We start from the raw sequence: 13806 nt of genomic DNA on the forward strand, positions 1-13806 counted from the left end.
AGGTCAAGGTGACTGCTGTCCCCTCAAAGAAAACACCTTTGTTTACTTTTTCTCAATTGACTAGAATATATGAGAGAAAAGATAAGTCTCGCTATTCAGACAACAGTAGGTATATGCCTTATAGATGGTCTGTTACTAAAAACATTGAAAAGATTTGTTCTAAGAGAATGTTTGCTTGTTCATATGTGATGAAGCCAAATAAATACCATGCCCTGAAAAGAAATCAATATCTGGCTGGCAACAGGGCCCTGCTTACCATGGAGACACAGGTCACACTATTGAAATTCCACACAGCACTGCTTCACAATTCTTATTCCCAATGAACTAGCATTAGAATAATTCTACTGATGTCAATCATTTGATATATAATGAGCACCAGTGAAAAGCATAAAGTTAGCAAGAAAATCTGTCTCACATAAATTTTAAGGCATCATTACAGATACCATTCAAGATATAGTCTCTATTGGTTGCTAAGGAAAAAAACAGTGATTTGTACAATGAAGGGATTAAAACAATGTGTTTGACTTTCCTCCTTATCCAACATTTCACTGACATTTGTAGCTTAAATACTGAAACCTCAAAAACCTGAAATATAAAGCACCCTAAATATATTTACAGTGATACTGACATTTTATAGCATTCTTGGAAAAATCAGTTTTCAAAATGCCATTCATTTCTCAAAAGAGTGCAATGACAAAGTAAGAACAGCAGCAAAACCATCATCACAACAACAAATTCCTATATAATTCTACCGCTGCTGCTGCTAAGTCACTTCAGTCGTATCCAACCCTGTGTGACCCCATAGACAGCAGCCCACCAGGCTCCTGTCCCTGGGATTCTTCAGGCAAGAACACTGGAGTGGGTTGCCATTTCCTTTTCCAATGCATGAAAGTGAAAAGTGAAAGTGAAGTCGCTCAGTCGAGTCCGACTCTTTGCGACCCCATGGACTGTAGCCTACCAGGCTCCTCCGTCCATGGGATTTTCCAGGCAAGAGTACTGGGGTGGGTTGCCATATATAATTCTAAAGAAACTCAAATACAAGAGGGAAGAATTTTGTCTTGATACATTTTTTCCTTCACTAGCAGTACTCTTTGTTCGGGAAAACACTCTCTGATAATAATAACTGTCGATTTCTTTGATTGGTTTAAGACTGGCATTTTCAGGAACTGCTTTACTGAATCTAACATCTCTGTTTTTCTTCTTCATAAGCACCCTCATGGCTACTAACAGGGTTAAGTGCCTTTTACTGACTCAATCACATGATAACCTTGTAAGGTAAGCATTATCCCCATTTTACAGACATCGGGAAGTTTAGGAAAACCAAGATAACAGAGAAGATATTCAAATCCCAGCTTGCCCATATCAAATGTCATACCTTTGCTACTACTCCTTGCTATTTACTAGTCTATTCAGATTTTCAAAATATCCTTAATGTTTTCAAGAAATGAGTAAATAGTAGTTGAACTATTACCTGGTGGGGGAAGGAGAGGGTAGATGAATTGAGAGAGCACCGATGACATATACACACTACCATGTGGAAAACAGACAGCTAGCGGGAAGCTACTGTGTAACACAGGGAGCTCGGCTCGAGAGGGAGGGGGAAATGTATATATATAGCTGATTCACGTTGCTGTACAGCAGGAACCAATACAACATGGGTAAAGGAATTATCCTCCAATTAAAAAGAAAATTAAAAATAAAGAAATATTACCTGGATGAATGAATTGTATGACTGATAGTCACTACATAGCCAGCTCCTCCAACGTCTAAGTAAGGGCCAGTTAAGGAAATCAAACCTGGATTAGCTACTGCATGGAGATACCTGATGGAGACCAAAGAAAGTCCTTACTTTAGTGTATGAACAACAACTTTGCACATTTCAAATAAAAGTGAGCTTGCAACCTAAAAAAATACTGTAAACTGTGCTTATGTTACATTTAAGTTCAAAAGGATTCCCACCCTTTATATCTGACTATAGCATCAACAAAAAGGGGTCAATAAAAACATGGAATTCTCTTTTGAAAAGATACTGAACTCAGTATATATGTGAGAATTTAATAAGCTTTTAAAAATATAGATGTTTCCGAGGCAAAACCCAAGATTAATAAATCAGGTAGGGACAAACACAACTGGGCACATAAAAATGTGCCCTGGGCTGGGAAGGGCGGGAGGACAGGCGGTAAAAAAGATGAGCCAACTCACAAGTAACTCAGCTGCTAAGCAGCTCAAGAAGAGAAACACTGTTTTCATGCCCAGGTTGCCCCTTGCTATACTACCTGACCAGCTTTTGCATTTGAAAATCAGAGTGAAAATAAATCCTTGAAGTAAAAAAGTATTTTTCAGTTTTTATGTCATTTTGCATAGGTCATATATGAGCTGCAATTTGACACCATGATCATATGCAATGACAGTAAGTGTATCCATTGTGGACACACTGCATATAAGGTGGGAATCAAACCACTAGGAACTGAAAAGGCCAAGTATAAAGCATTTCAGTCTCAACAGCTCAGTAAAGAGATAAAAGCATCGTAGACAGAGGAAGCCCACAAAGCTGCTGTTCACACTACGTTTAAAAAACAATACAAAAACATATTTTCACTGCCATGAAAAGTATCTTCTTTAAATATGACTGCCAGAAGTTGCTTTATTGTGTGTACTTATCATGTCTCTCCAGGACCAGGGGAGAACCTTTGATAATGGAAGCCCCTAAAACTCACCATTGTCTCCTAGTGGGATCAAATGCTTTGTCCATGAGGGAGCCAGGATAAATTCTGAGGACGCCATTGGGTGTTGCTATGTAACGGCGGACAATGTAAGTGTTCAGGCTACTCATTTCCATTTGTGTCATCCATTCATCTGTGACGTGGCTGGTAGCCATTACTTCATTTCTGACAGAGAACTGGGAAACAAAGGAAGACATAGCAGGGATCCTTTAAGACTCACATGAAAAGAGAATGGCCTGCTGGCAGAGCTTCCCAAAGCTCTCTTGCAGAGAAGCCAAGCCCAATTACTTCTTAAAAATCTTTCCACAGCAGATGGATACAGCCAAACTTGGTGAAAACAAAAGCTTCCTGAAATATAGCCAGTGGATGTGTGACTTGTGACTTACTCAGTTGTTCATCCTACTTAGGCTTTCTTGCATTTATGAGGAAAGAACATATAGTGCAGCATTAAATAATTAAATACATACACAGGCGCATGTAAACACACACACACACACACACACACACACACACACACACACACACACACATCCCCTAAACCTCTGCTCCTTAAACTTCATCATATTTATCTCAACCGACAGTAGGGGCACTTTACTTCATCGCCCTGGGAAAAATGGGGCTGGGAAAGTTTCTCTGGTCTCTAACTCCTACCCCGCCTACCTAGAAAGCCTCTACTGCATCTAAAGCCTGAAAGATACTCTGCATCTGGCCCACAGGGCTTCTTAATCCATCAGAAGGGTCCTCGCCAGCTAGCCTCCCCTGGGCCTCACACACTGTCTTTCTGGCTCTCCAGCTGAGAGGCACAGATCCAGAGGCTGGCTTCCCACTTCAAAGGTTCACTGCAGCAACCCCTTCCAGGCTTGCGGAGGGGAATAGCAGAAATGCAGGCCCCAGGACAGCACTCACTTTGAGCCCCGGGTTGGCAATGAGGCGGGTGTTGTCGCTGAGATAGGCTGTGTAGTGCTCCACCATGCGCTTTGTCTCTGGCTGGCTGAGGTGCTCGTAGGGGGAGGAAAAGCTGCCAGCAGACAGCATAACGGTTGGACTTTCTGAAAGAGAAGCAAACAAAGCAGGCCTGAGAACATGGGGCCTGCACCTCAGGCTCAAACAAAAGCCTGGCTAAGGCTCTGCCCATCTGTCAGCTGTAGGGGCTTAGAGTCATTCCTAAGGAAAGCAAAGAACTCCACGCTAGAAGGAGCTGTGAAGGACAAAAGTCAGATTCTCTCCCTGCAGGGAGCTTACAGTCCTGGATTCTAAAGGAGATCAGTCCTGGGTGTTTATTGGAAGGACTGATGCTAAAGCTGAAACTCCAGTACTTTGGCCACCTCATGCGAAGAGTTGACTCATTGGAAAAGACTCTGTTGCTGGGAGGGACTGGGGGCCGGAGGAGAAGGGGACGACAGAGGATGAGATGGCTGGATGGCATCACTGACTCGATGGACATGAGTTTGGGTGAACTCGGGGAGTTGGTGATGGACAGGGAGGCCTGGAGTGCTGCAGTTCATGGGGTCGCAAAGAGTCGGACACGACTGAGCGACTGAACTGAACTGAAACCTGAAGAGACACAAGGGTTGAGAATGTAACTGTTCAACATACTGACTCTCTGCAACCCCATGGACTATACAGTCCATGGAATTCTCCAGGCCAGAATACTGGAGTGGGGATCTTACCAACCCAGGGATTGAACCCAGGTCTCCCGCATTGCAGGTGAATTCTTCAGCAGCTGAGCCACGAGGTAAGCCCCAACATACCTTAGATCCACATAGAACATCTTACACTTATTGGGACCAAGGAGGTAGCACATGACATAGTGTCAGACTGGGTTGGACCTGGGCTCCACCATTTCCTGGTTGTGTGATGTGTGGCATGCTCAGTCGCTCAGTCCAACTTTTTGCAATCCCATGGACTATATAGCCTGCCAGGCCCCTCTGTCCATGGAATTTTCCAGGCAAGAATACTGGAGTGGGTTGCCATTTCCTACTCCAAGGGATCTTTCTGATGCAGGGATTGAACCCATGTCTCTTGCATCTCCTGCAATGGAAGGTGGATTCTTTACCACTGTACTTCCTGGGAAGCCTGTGTGACTGTTGGACAAGTTAGAATACATGTGATGTTTTTATCATCTGCAAAGTGGGGGAAATAGCAGTGCCAATCCTACAGAGTTAGGGTGAAAATTATATGCTAATATACACAAAGAAAATGATTTAATAAATTTAGATAAATTTATTTAGAACAGTCCTTGCACAAGTCATGTGTCTCTGTAAGTTTTGACTCTTACTGTTCATATTAGTATGATTATCAAGGAATAAGAAAAAATGGAATAAAAGTGGAGTCAGTGCAAGACTCAACTAAAAAAAATTATTCTCACGGATGGGCACAACTAAACATAGCATAGACAAAGTTTATGAAAATGGAGTAGTTAATTGTTGGTCTTACTTAAGAGGAAAAACCCAGTATTATTAGGACAGAAATCCTTGCAATGAATTACATTATAAAATAAAAACACTACATCTTTGTTTTTGAAATTTTACTCTTCATCTGTATATTTTTAAAAGTATTAGAAAGTACTATCACATGGCTTATCTCATTTAAATCTGTGGGTCCTTTTCTATTCTTTTGTCAGTTCTCACTCACAGTGTCTCATTTCCTTGTGGCCTGGTTTTCTGTCACTGGATGCTAGGCTTACAAACAATTTTTGTAGCAAATGCTAAGGCTCAACAGGATGGGAATATCTTCCTCCACAAAGGATTGCTGTGCCAATCCCAAGATGAGTCAGGATGGGGAGGTGAAAACTCTTCCAATGAGACAGGATAATGACCCAAGTGCTACACTGGGAGACTACGGTATCCAACTAGTCTATGATGAGCTAACACTCGAGATTCCTTAGACAACTCAGAAGACAGGAATCTCACGTCAAGGGCTGACTTAGTTCTAATTCATTCTTACCCTGAATATATAGTCCTCTGTGACCTCTGCTAAAAGCAGGTATGTGTGTGGGGGGGAAGGTGGAGGGCAGAAGGGAGCAGTTTCACTTGTAAGTCTCCACATTTTGAGGACCTTGGATTTGATTTTTGTCGCTCTCCCTAGCCCAAAGAAGCTACCTAAAGCACAATTTCACAGTTGTTTCTTCTGGATTGATTATTATTATTATTGCATGTTGGCTACACCACACGGGATTTAAGATCTTAGTTCCTTGACCAGGGATTGAACAGGAGCCTCTTGCATTGGAAGCACAGAGTTTTAATTGCTGGACCTCCAGGGAAGTCCCTCTTCTGGGTTGATAACTATGAGTACAGTAAAACCAGTCGATGACGGCTTTCTTCTCTGGGTTCTTAGAGGCTCCTGGACTTGGTCCATTACCAATTAGGTTAGTTCTCTGACAATTTTCAAAAAATGTAAAAAAGGTTCCACCCAGGATTTTTGGTTGAACTAAGCAGGATGGGTCAGAACTGCAGTCTTCCTTTACCACGACACAATGCTTCCAGTATTGCTGCGTCTCCTTGAACTCTCATATCATCATGGTATAGCTTGGGAGTAATTATTGTATCCATATCAAGGAAAAGAAAGCCAGTGGCTAAAAAAAGGTTAGGTTGCCTAGCAATGAGTTCATGTGTATATGCTCGGGGGCCTTCTGTGCAGGGTGTGCCAGAGAGACTGTCCTGAAACTCCAAGAACAGATCAGATCAGTCACTCAGTCGTGTCCGACTCTTTGCGACCCCATGAATCGCAGCATGCCAGGCCTCCCTGTCCATCACCAACTCCCAGAGTTCACTCAGACTCACGTCCATTGAGTCAGTGATGCCATAGCATATTGGGCACCTACTGACCTGGGGAGTTTCTCTTTCAGTATCCTATCATTTTGCCTTTTCATACTATTCATGGGGTTCTCAAGGCAAGAATACTGAAGTGGTTTGCCATTCCCTTCTCCAGTGGACCACATTCTGTCAGATCTCTCCACCATGACCCGCCCGTCTTGGGTGGCCCCAAGGGCATGGCTTAGTTTCATTGAGTTAGACAAGGCTGTGGTCCTAGTGTGATTAGATTGACTAGTTTTAAGATAAAAATAAAGAAAAAAAAAAAGGAAAACAACAATATTAGAACAACACAATGATATAAAAAACATCTCAGGGATAAGAGCTGGACCAGAAGGGGAGGAGAGACAACTCGGGGAGGGGACCTTCCTTGTAGTGATGTGGATAGAAGGAGAGGAAAAACCAACATACAGGGCCCAAAGTCTTATGTCTAGGAGCTAGACACATAGCTCTTACATATATACCTGTGTACTCAACTGCACAGGATGATGTAATCTTTCAAAATTCCTCTGTCCCTCTTTGTATACCAAGAAAGACAACGCCCCATCCTTCAGACCTCTGGAAGGGAGCTCCGACCTAAATTAATACCTTGCCTCAAAATCCCCATCATCAATGAAATTAGGTAAAAATCACTTATTTGCCATTGTTTCCCTTATTTTCCACTTCTTTTAAAAAATATTTGTATTATCCTGTTTCACTTTCATTACCAACTGTTTCATTGGAGAAGGCAATGGCAACCCACTCCAGTACTCTTGCCTGGAGAATCCCAGGGATGGGGGAGCCTCGTGGGCTGCCGTCTATGGGGTCACACAGAGTCGGACACGACTGAAGCGACTTAGCAGCAGCAGTAGCAGCAGCACTAGACTATCCTCAGTGATCTCTCCACACATTGCCCTGGGGGAGCTCTATGGCCAAAATGAAGTTGGGTTGTACAGTGGAAAGAGTACCCAGTGGAAGTCGGACACTGGCATAAGGTTTGTCCACGTGTCCCCAGACCAGCTCACTAGTCCTAAGTAATGTACGGGCATTGATAAAGCTCTACATTTTCTGGGAGTGAAAATGTCCAACTGAGCAGGACCGTCCAGCTGAAATACAATGCAATCCCCCATTGTGACATAAAAATTTCTAGTAGCCACACAAAGAAAAGGAGGACCAAACAGGTTAATTTTACTAGTGCATTTTATAGACTCCAATATATCCAAACATTATCACTTTAACATGTAATCAATACAAAAAATTAAGTATGTATTTTATACTTACAATAAATCTCAACTTGGTTTAGCCACATTTTAAGTGCTCAATAGAATTATGCATATCTTAGCTTTTCTTTAAGTAGTTCTTACAAATATGAATTAAAGGACATACTCTTTTGTATGGGGCTTCGCTGGTAGCTCAGCTGGTAAAAAATCCACCGGCAATGCAGGAGAACCCGGTTCGATTCCTGGGTTGGGAAGATCCCCTGGAGAAGGGGTAGGCTATCCACTCTAGCATTCTTGGGCTTCCCTGGTGGCTTAGCTGGTAAAGAATCTGCCTGCAATGCGGGAAAATCTGGGTTTGACCCCTGGGTTGGGAAGATCCCCTGGAGAATGGAAAGGCTACTCACTCCAGTATTCTGGCCTGGAGAATTCCCATGGACTGTACTGTCCATGGAGTCACAAACAGTCGGACACGACTGAGTGACTTTCACTCAATCACTCACTTGTATAGAAACAGAAGGCAACCCCCTTCCCCTCAAACCTAAATTACAACAAACAAGGAAATGTAAATCCAAGTTGACATCTCTGGCCATCTAACTTGTCTACATTAATGGAGTGTATCATAGATAAAACGACTTAGGCTGGCCTGCTCTGTTGATCTCATGTCCAGGCAGAAACTCTGTAGGATGGAATGTAAAAGAGAAACCTGAACACAAGTGCTCTCATTTTGAAACTGGAGAATGGATGGTGACTTCTAAGTATTTTCAAAGGTGAAAAAGAAAATTTGTGTTTGATAATACTGGGAGTATACTGTGACATATAACATACACCACAGATGCCTAGTGTGCATCTGGAACATGGCAGCATGCAATAAAAGGGGCATATCAGGCATGGGAGAAGCATGAACCACATTTGAGCCTCGCTTCTTTCTGTGTTACCATGGGAAAGTTATGATTGGGTGGGCCAGAAAGTTCATTCAGCTTTTCCCACAGGATGATATGGAAATACCCAGACGAACTTTTTGGCCAACCCAATATTTGGATAAGCCCAAAAGTCCTCATCTGTAATAGGCCAACTCAGACGATGGCTGTAAAATACTGGACACAGACAAATGCAAATTCCCTTTTAGTTTCTTTGAATTATTTGCCTATTTCCTAAGCGCTTTCGAAGACAGGGATCTACATTATGTAGATATGTAGGTGTGCTACTCTTGGATTCTTTACCATTTTGCCACCTGCTATGCTGTACGCCTGCATCTTCATTATCTGTGTGCCTGCCTCTAGTGCGCCATATCTACCACTCTGTTTGATGGACATTCTTTGGGCTGCTAAAACGTCTTTGTCCTGCATTAGCAGAAACCTGAAAGTGACTAAGGAATATGAAAGTCCAGCTCCCTTTCCTGAGTCAGGGCAAGCTTTGCCCCCTCGGGACTAGGGTGAGGCTGGAACGTCACTTAAAATCAAATTCTGGTTTGCTTTCTCCTTTCTTCCTTTTCCTGTTAACTTCACTTCTCTACTTATTTCTTCTGAGAGTTCATCCTGAATAAGTCACCAACCCACAAATCCTCATCTCAGTGACTCATGGAGAACCAGAGACAAGGCAAGGCCTCAAATTGTTTTTACATTTGTCTCCCCACACTGGCACTGCAGGTATTCAGTGTGCTCAGTCACGTCTAACTCTTTGAGATCACGTGGACTGTAGTACACCAGGATCCTCTGTCCTTGGAATTTTTCCAGGAAAAATACTGGAGTGGGTTGCCATTTCCTCCTCCAGGGGATCTTCCTGACCCATGGATTGAAACTGCATCTCCTGCAATGGCAGATGGATTCTTTACTACCTAGCCACCTGGGAAGGCATTCAGCATCTTAGTTCAAATCGATGCTCATGGTGAGCTGCTATCAGGAAGACCACAAAGGAAATGGAAAAGTGCAGGGTTTACCTAGAGTGGCCAGCTGTTTGAAGTGGAGGCAAGCACTAGGCTGGCCCAGGAGGTCCAACCGGTGGTACAGCAGCTTGCTGCTGGGGACAGTATTGAGGTTCTTCAGTTGTTTGACAGGTATTTCTGGTTGTATCACCACAATACAGAGAATGAAGGAAGTATCTTGGACCTGGAAAATTGACAAAGAAAATGTTAATACAGAAATGAAGGTTCCTGGAGACAGTAGGTTGGTCAACATTACTTTCTGCTCTCTCTGCTTCTAACCCACACAGAAAAATATGTGATGAGTGAAGGAAAGACAGGAAGATGGGGTAATAGAAAATGGTTCTGGCAAAAAATCACATTTTCTATTTTTTATTTTTCTTTCTGATCGAGGGAACTTAATGCATGTAACAGAAAATCATGGAGTTGATGAAGGGATTAGAAAATAGTCTCTCTAAAACAGTAACCCTAGTCCTCTTTTGCTTATTTAAGCTAATGGATACAAGCTGGAACATGGCATAAGAATACAACACTTATTTCTGTTTGGGTTGGAAATGCGTTGTAAAATATACAGTTGGTTTTGCAATGAGTGTTCTGAGAATTGAGTATTTTAAATGCCAATTATGAATCTATATAACACAGCCTGTACAGAATCTGGTTTATTCATTCAATTCCCAATGAACACTTTCTTTTCTCTTGGTTAGAGGTGACTAGGATCTCAGACTCATGAGAAGTGCAAACCCTATCACTTCCTAGCAAAGCTGGCTTGACTTGTCCTTTCAGACCAGGAAAGGCAAGTGTGTTGTAATTTGGCCTAATTTAAGCTCCTATGTAGAGACAGGAGTACCTTCAGATTCATTCTGCTCCTAGAAATGGATGCTTGAATAAAATTTGGTGGGAAGAATGTCTAAATGAATCAAAGGCCAAGTCAAGCTATGTAGTTCTAGCTCCTTGACTTAAAAATACAAGTCAAACTTCTCTAAGTTCATTATATTAAGAGCTGAACAGAATATACTTTAAAGGTGGTTTGTACTTAAATGAAAAGAGTGATAACCAGCAAAGTCAGAACTAAAAGATGGCCAGAATCAAAGCAACTCAAAAGATAAGTTAACAATCAAGGAGAAATTTTTTTAACTAGGCAGGTTAGAGTTAAGTGTAATATGTGGTTTCTGAGGATAGCTGCAGAATCTTTTTAAACACAGGGGAATTTGCATCTTCCTGGAATTGCTTTTAAGTACTGCTGCCAAGGATATTCAATTACATTAGCAAATTTAATCCTCTTCCTCAACCCAACAAGTTAGAAAGTGGCAGAGTATTCTGAAGTGGCGTTTACTATTTGCCCTCTTCCTGTCTCAGCACCTTTTGAGTTTGCTTCCTGGGCTGCAGGAAGTTCTATGCTGCTGCTAAGTCGCTTCAGTCGTGTCCGACTCTGTGCGACCCCATAGACGGCAGCCCACTAGGCTCCTCCATCCCTGGGATTCTCCAGGCAAGAACACTGGAGTGGGTTGCCATTTCCTTCTTCAATGCATGAAAGTGAAAAGTAAAAGTGAAGTCGCTCAGTCGTGTCCAACTCTTCGCGACCCCATGGACTGCGGCCTACCAGGCTCCTCCATCCATGGGATTTGCCAGGCAAGAGTACTGGAGTGGGTTGCCATTGCCTCCTCTGAAGGAAATTCTATAGGATAATTCTTATTCTCTTATAAGAATTCTATAAGAGAAAAAAAGTCAATTCTGTAAGATAAAAATTCTATCTTTCTCTTCAAGGGTCAATTATATAAGAGAAAAAAAAAGAACTACCCTAAGCATCTAAAGGCAACACTTCATAATTTCTAGCTGGAAAGGAAAACAGATTTCAAAATAGGTCTCCTTGCTATTGTGTTCTTAGCTGAAAAAGTAGTTGCTTGCATTAAGGAATTATGTATAACATATCTAGAAGAGGCCTCCATGAGTGGGGAGTGGTTTTTTTCACTGATTATCCATGGGATTCATGTTTTGAAGTGAACCATGCCTGTACAACACTGGAATGTTGCAATACCTTCTGATATTAGTCAGTATTTCCTTCTGGCACAGCATGCAGCCTCCTCAATGCTCAAAGACAGACTTGTGTTGCATAGTGACAAAGTAGTAATCTCTTAATGCTGCTAACATAATCTCTCATGTTACATTTAAATTAACTCAGTGAAATAATCCATCAATATCTGCTATATCTATGGATGCCAAGCAGTTTAACCAATTATTATCAACATCAACTAAATCTATTTAAATTATATTTAGTAGAAGAATCCATTTCACTCCGGAGGACAAGAGTACTTACCCCACCCCTTCTGCTAATGTAACTAGAAAGAGCTTAAAAATTCTTGTTCTTATTCCTGGGTAATCAGGCAAGCCTTTTAACTTCAATCTCATTATTTATTACCACTTTAAATGTTCACTTAACAGTGACATTCTTGATAACTGATGTTGGAGAAGATTCTTCAGAATCCCTTGGACAGCAAGGAGATCAAACCAGTACATTCTAAAGGAAATCAACACTGAATATTCATTGGAAGGACTGATGCTAAAGCTGAAGCTCTGATACTCTGGCTACCTGATGTGAAGAACTGACTCATTGGAAAAGATCCTGATGCTGGGAAAGATTGAAGACAGGAGGAGAAGGGGATGACAGAGGATAAGATGGTTGGATGGCATCACTGACTCGATGGACATGAATTTGAGCAAGCTCTGGGAGTTGGTGATGAACAGGGAAGCCTGGTGTGCTGCAATCCATGGGGTCATAAAGAGTTGGACACAACTGGGTGACTGAACTGAACTGACAATTTCAAAACTCTGAGAAAGTTAACACTTCCACCTGAAGTGATTACCTGATTATATTCATTCGGCTAAGTAGAGTCGCCAAAATGTGCCAATACCACTGAAGAAAGACAGTCTTTATAAAGATTATACTTCCCAAAATGTTAATACTAGGTTTATTTACTATACAAAGAAGGTCTTAAAATGCCTCTATTTCCTTCTGTCTCTTTTAATGCCTACAAGTATTAATACAGATTTTTTTTACCAGGATGTACCTGAGTTGCTTTCAATTAGGATATAGTATAAGATAAGCAATCTCCAATTTTAAATATAAAAGTATTTTTCAATTCAGAATTCTGGTGTCTGGCTCACTCTTTCTGATGTGAAAAATTAAGCAATTAGTCCTTATTTAAAAATTGTATGTTTATAAAGGGCAGATGGTATAATCATTCTAAAAAGAAAAAAAAATTCCTGAAAATGAGCTGTCTCAGAGAGTTTTGAAACAGACATTGACTTTTTTCAGATCTGTATTATCAGCAAAATATCAGTAGAATTAGGCTGATAAGCATAAGCTTCTCAAATGGTCTTATTATTTTGTTTAGTTTCATTTCCATTTTAGAAATTGCTGTTGCCTTATGAGTCTATAAAAAGCAAATAAGAAGATCATACGAGAGTCATGTCTAGAGGCTTGTTGGCTTCTCCTGATTCCTATCATTCCTATGTAGACACAGCACGGAGGTGTTGAACTCTGCATCCACTGCTAAGCTGGAAGCTCTGTGAGGGCAGGAAGTATCATTCTTCTTTGTCCTTCTTAGTTCACAGTCAATCTTCAATAGCAGTACTTAGAGGGATGAATAAACAGATCCATTTAGGGTCGACTGCTGCTGCTGCTAAGTCGCTTCAGTCGTGTCAACTCTGTGCGACCCCATAGACGGCAGTCCACTAGGCTCCTCTGTCCCTGGGATTCTCCAGGCAAGAATACTGGAGTGGGTTGCCATTGCCTTCTCCAATGCACGAAAGTGAAAAGTGAAAGTGAAGTCGCTCAGTCGTATGCCCGACTCTTAGTAACCCCATGGACTGCAGCCTACCAGGCTCCTCCATCCATGGGATTTTCAAGGCAAGAGTACTGGAGTGGCTTGCCATTGCCTTCTCTGTTAGGGTCGACAACACATATGAAAAACATCAGAGGGCTTCCCTGGTGGCTCAGAGGTTAAAGCGTCTGCCTGCAATGTGGGCGACCTGGGTTCGATCCCTGGGTTGGGAAGATCCCCTGGAGAAGGAAATGGCAACCCACACCAGTATTCTTGCCTGGAGAACCCCATGGATGGAGAAGCCTGGTGGGCTACAGTCCATGGGGTTGCAGA

The 13806-nt window shown here is 42.0% G+C and overlaps 1 protein-coding gene across 4 annotated transcripts in view; it reads right to left on the bottom strand.

The window, feature by feature from the left end:
* The window catches only part of CACHD1 (cache domain containing 1), a 235245-nt gene that overhangs the window by 25586 nt on the left and 195853 nt on the right, over window positions 1-13806 (bottom strand). For all 4 annotated transcript variants that reach the window (XM_055585592.1, XM_055585591.1, XM_055585590.1 and 1 more), the window contains 4 exons: window positions 9671-9839; window positions 3630-3772; window positions 2718-2899; window positions 1712-1822 (listed from right to left, as the gene is read on the bottom strand). In XM_055585592.1, coding sequence (XP_055441567.1) covers window positions 1712-1822; window positions 2718-2899; window positions 3630-3772; window positions 9671-9839 — 605 coding nt within the window. The remainder of the gene's footprint in view (window positions 1-1711; window positions 1823-2717; window positions 2900-3629; window positions 3773-9670; window positions 9840-13806) is intronic.

This window comes from Bubalus kerabau, chromosome 6 (genome assembly GCF_029407905.1).
Source record: "Bubalus kerabau isolate K-KA32 ecotype Philippines breed swamp buffalo chromosome 6, PCC_UOA_SB_1v2, whole genome shotgun sequence".
Taxonomy (NCBI): Eukaryota; Metazoa; Chordata; class Mammalia; order Artiodactyla; family Bovidae; genus Bubalus; species Bubalus kerabau.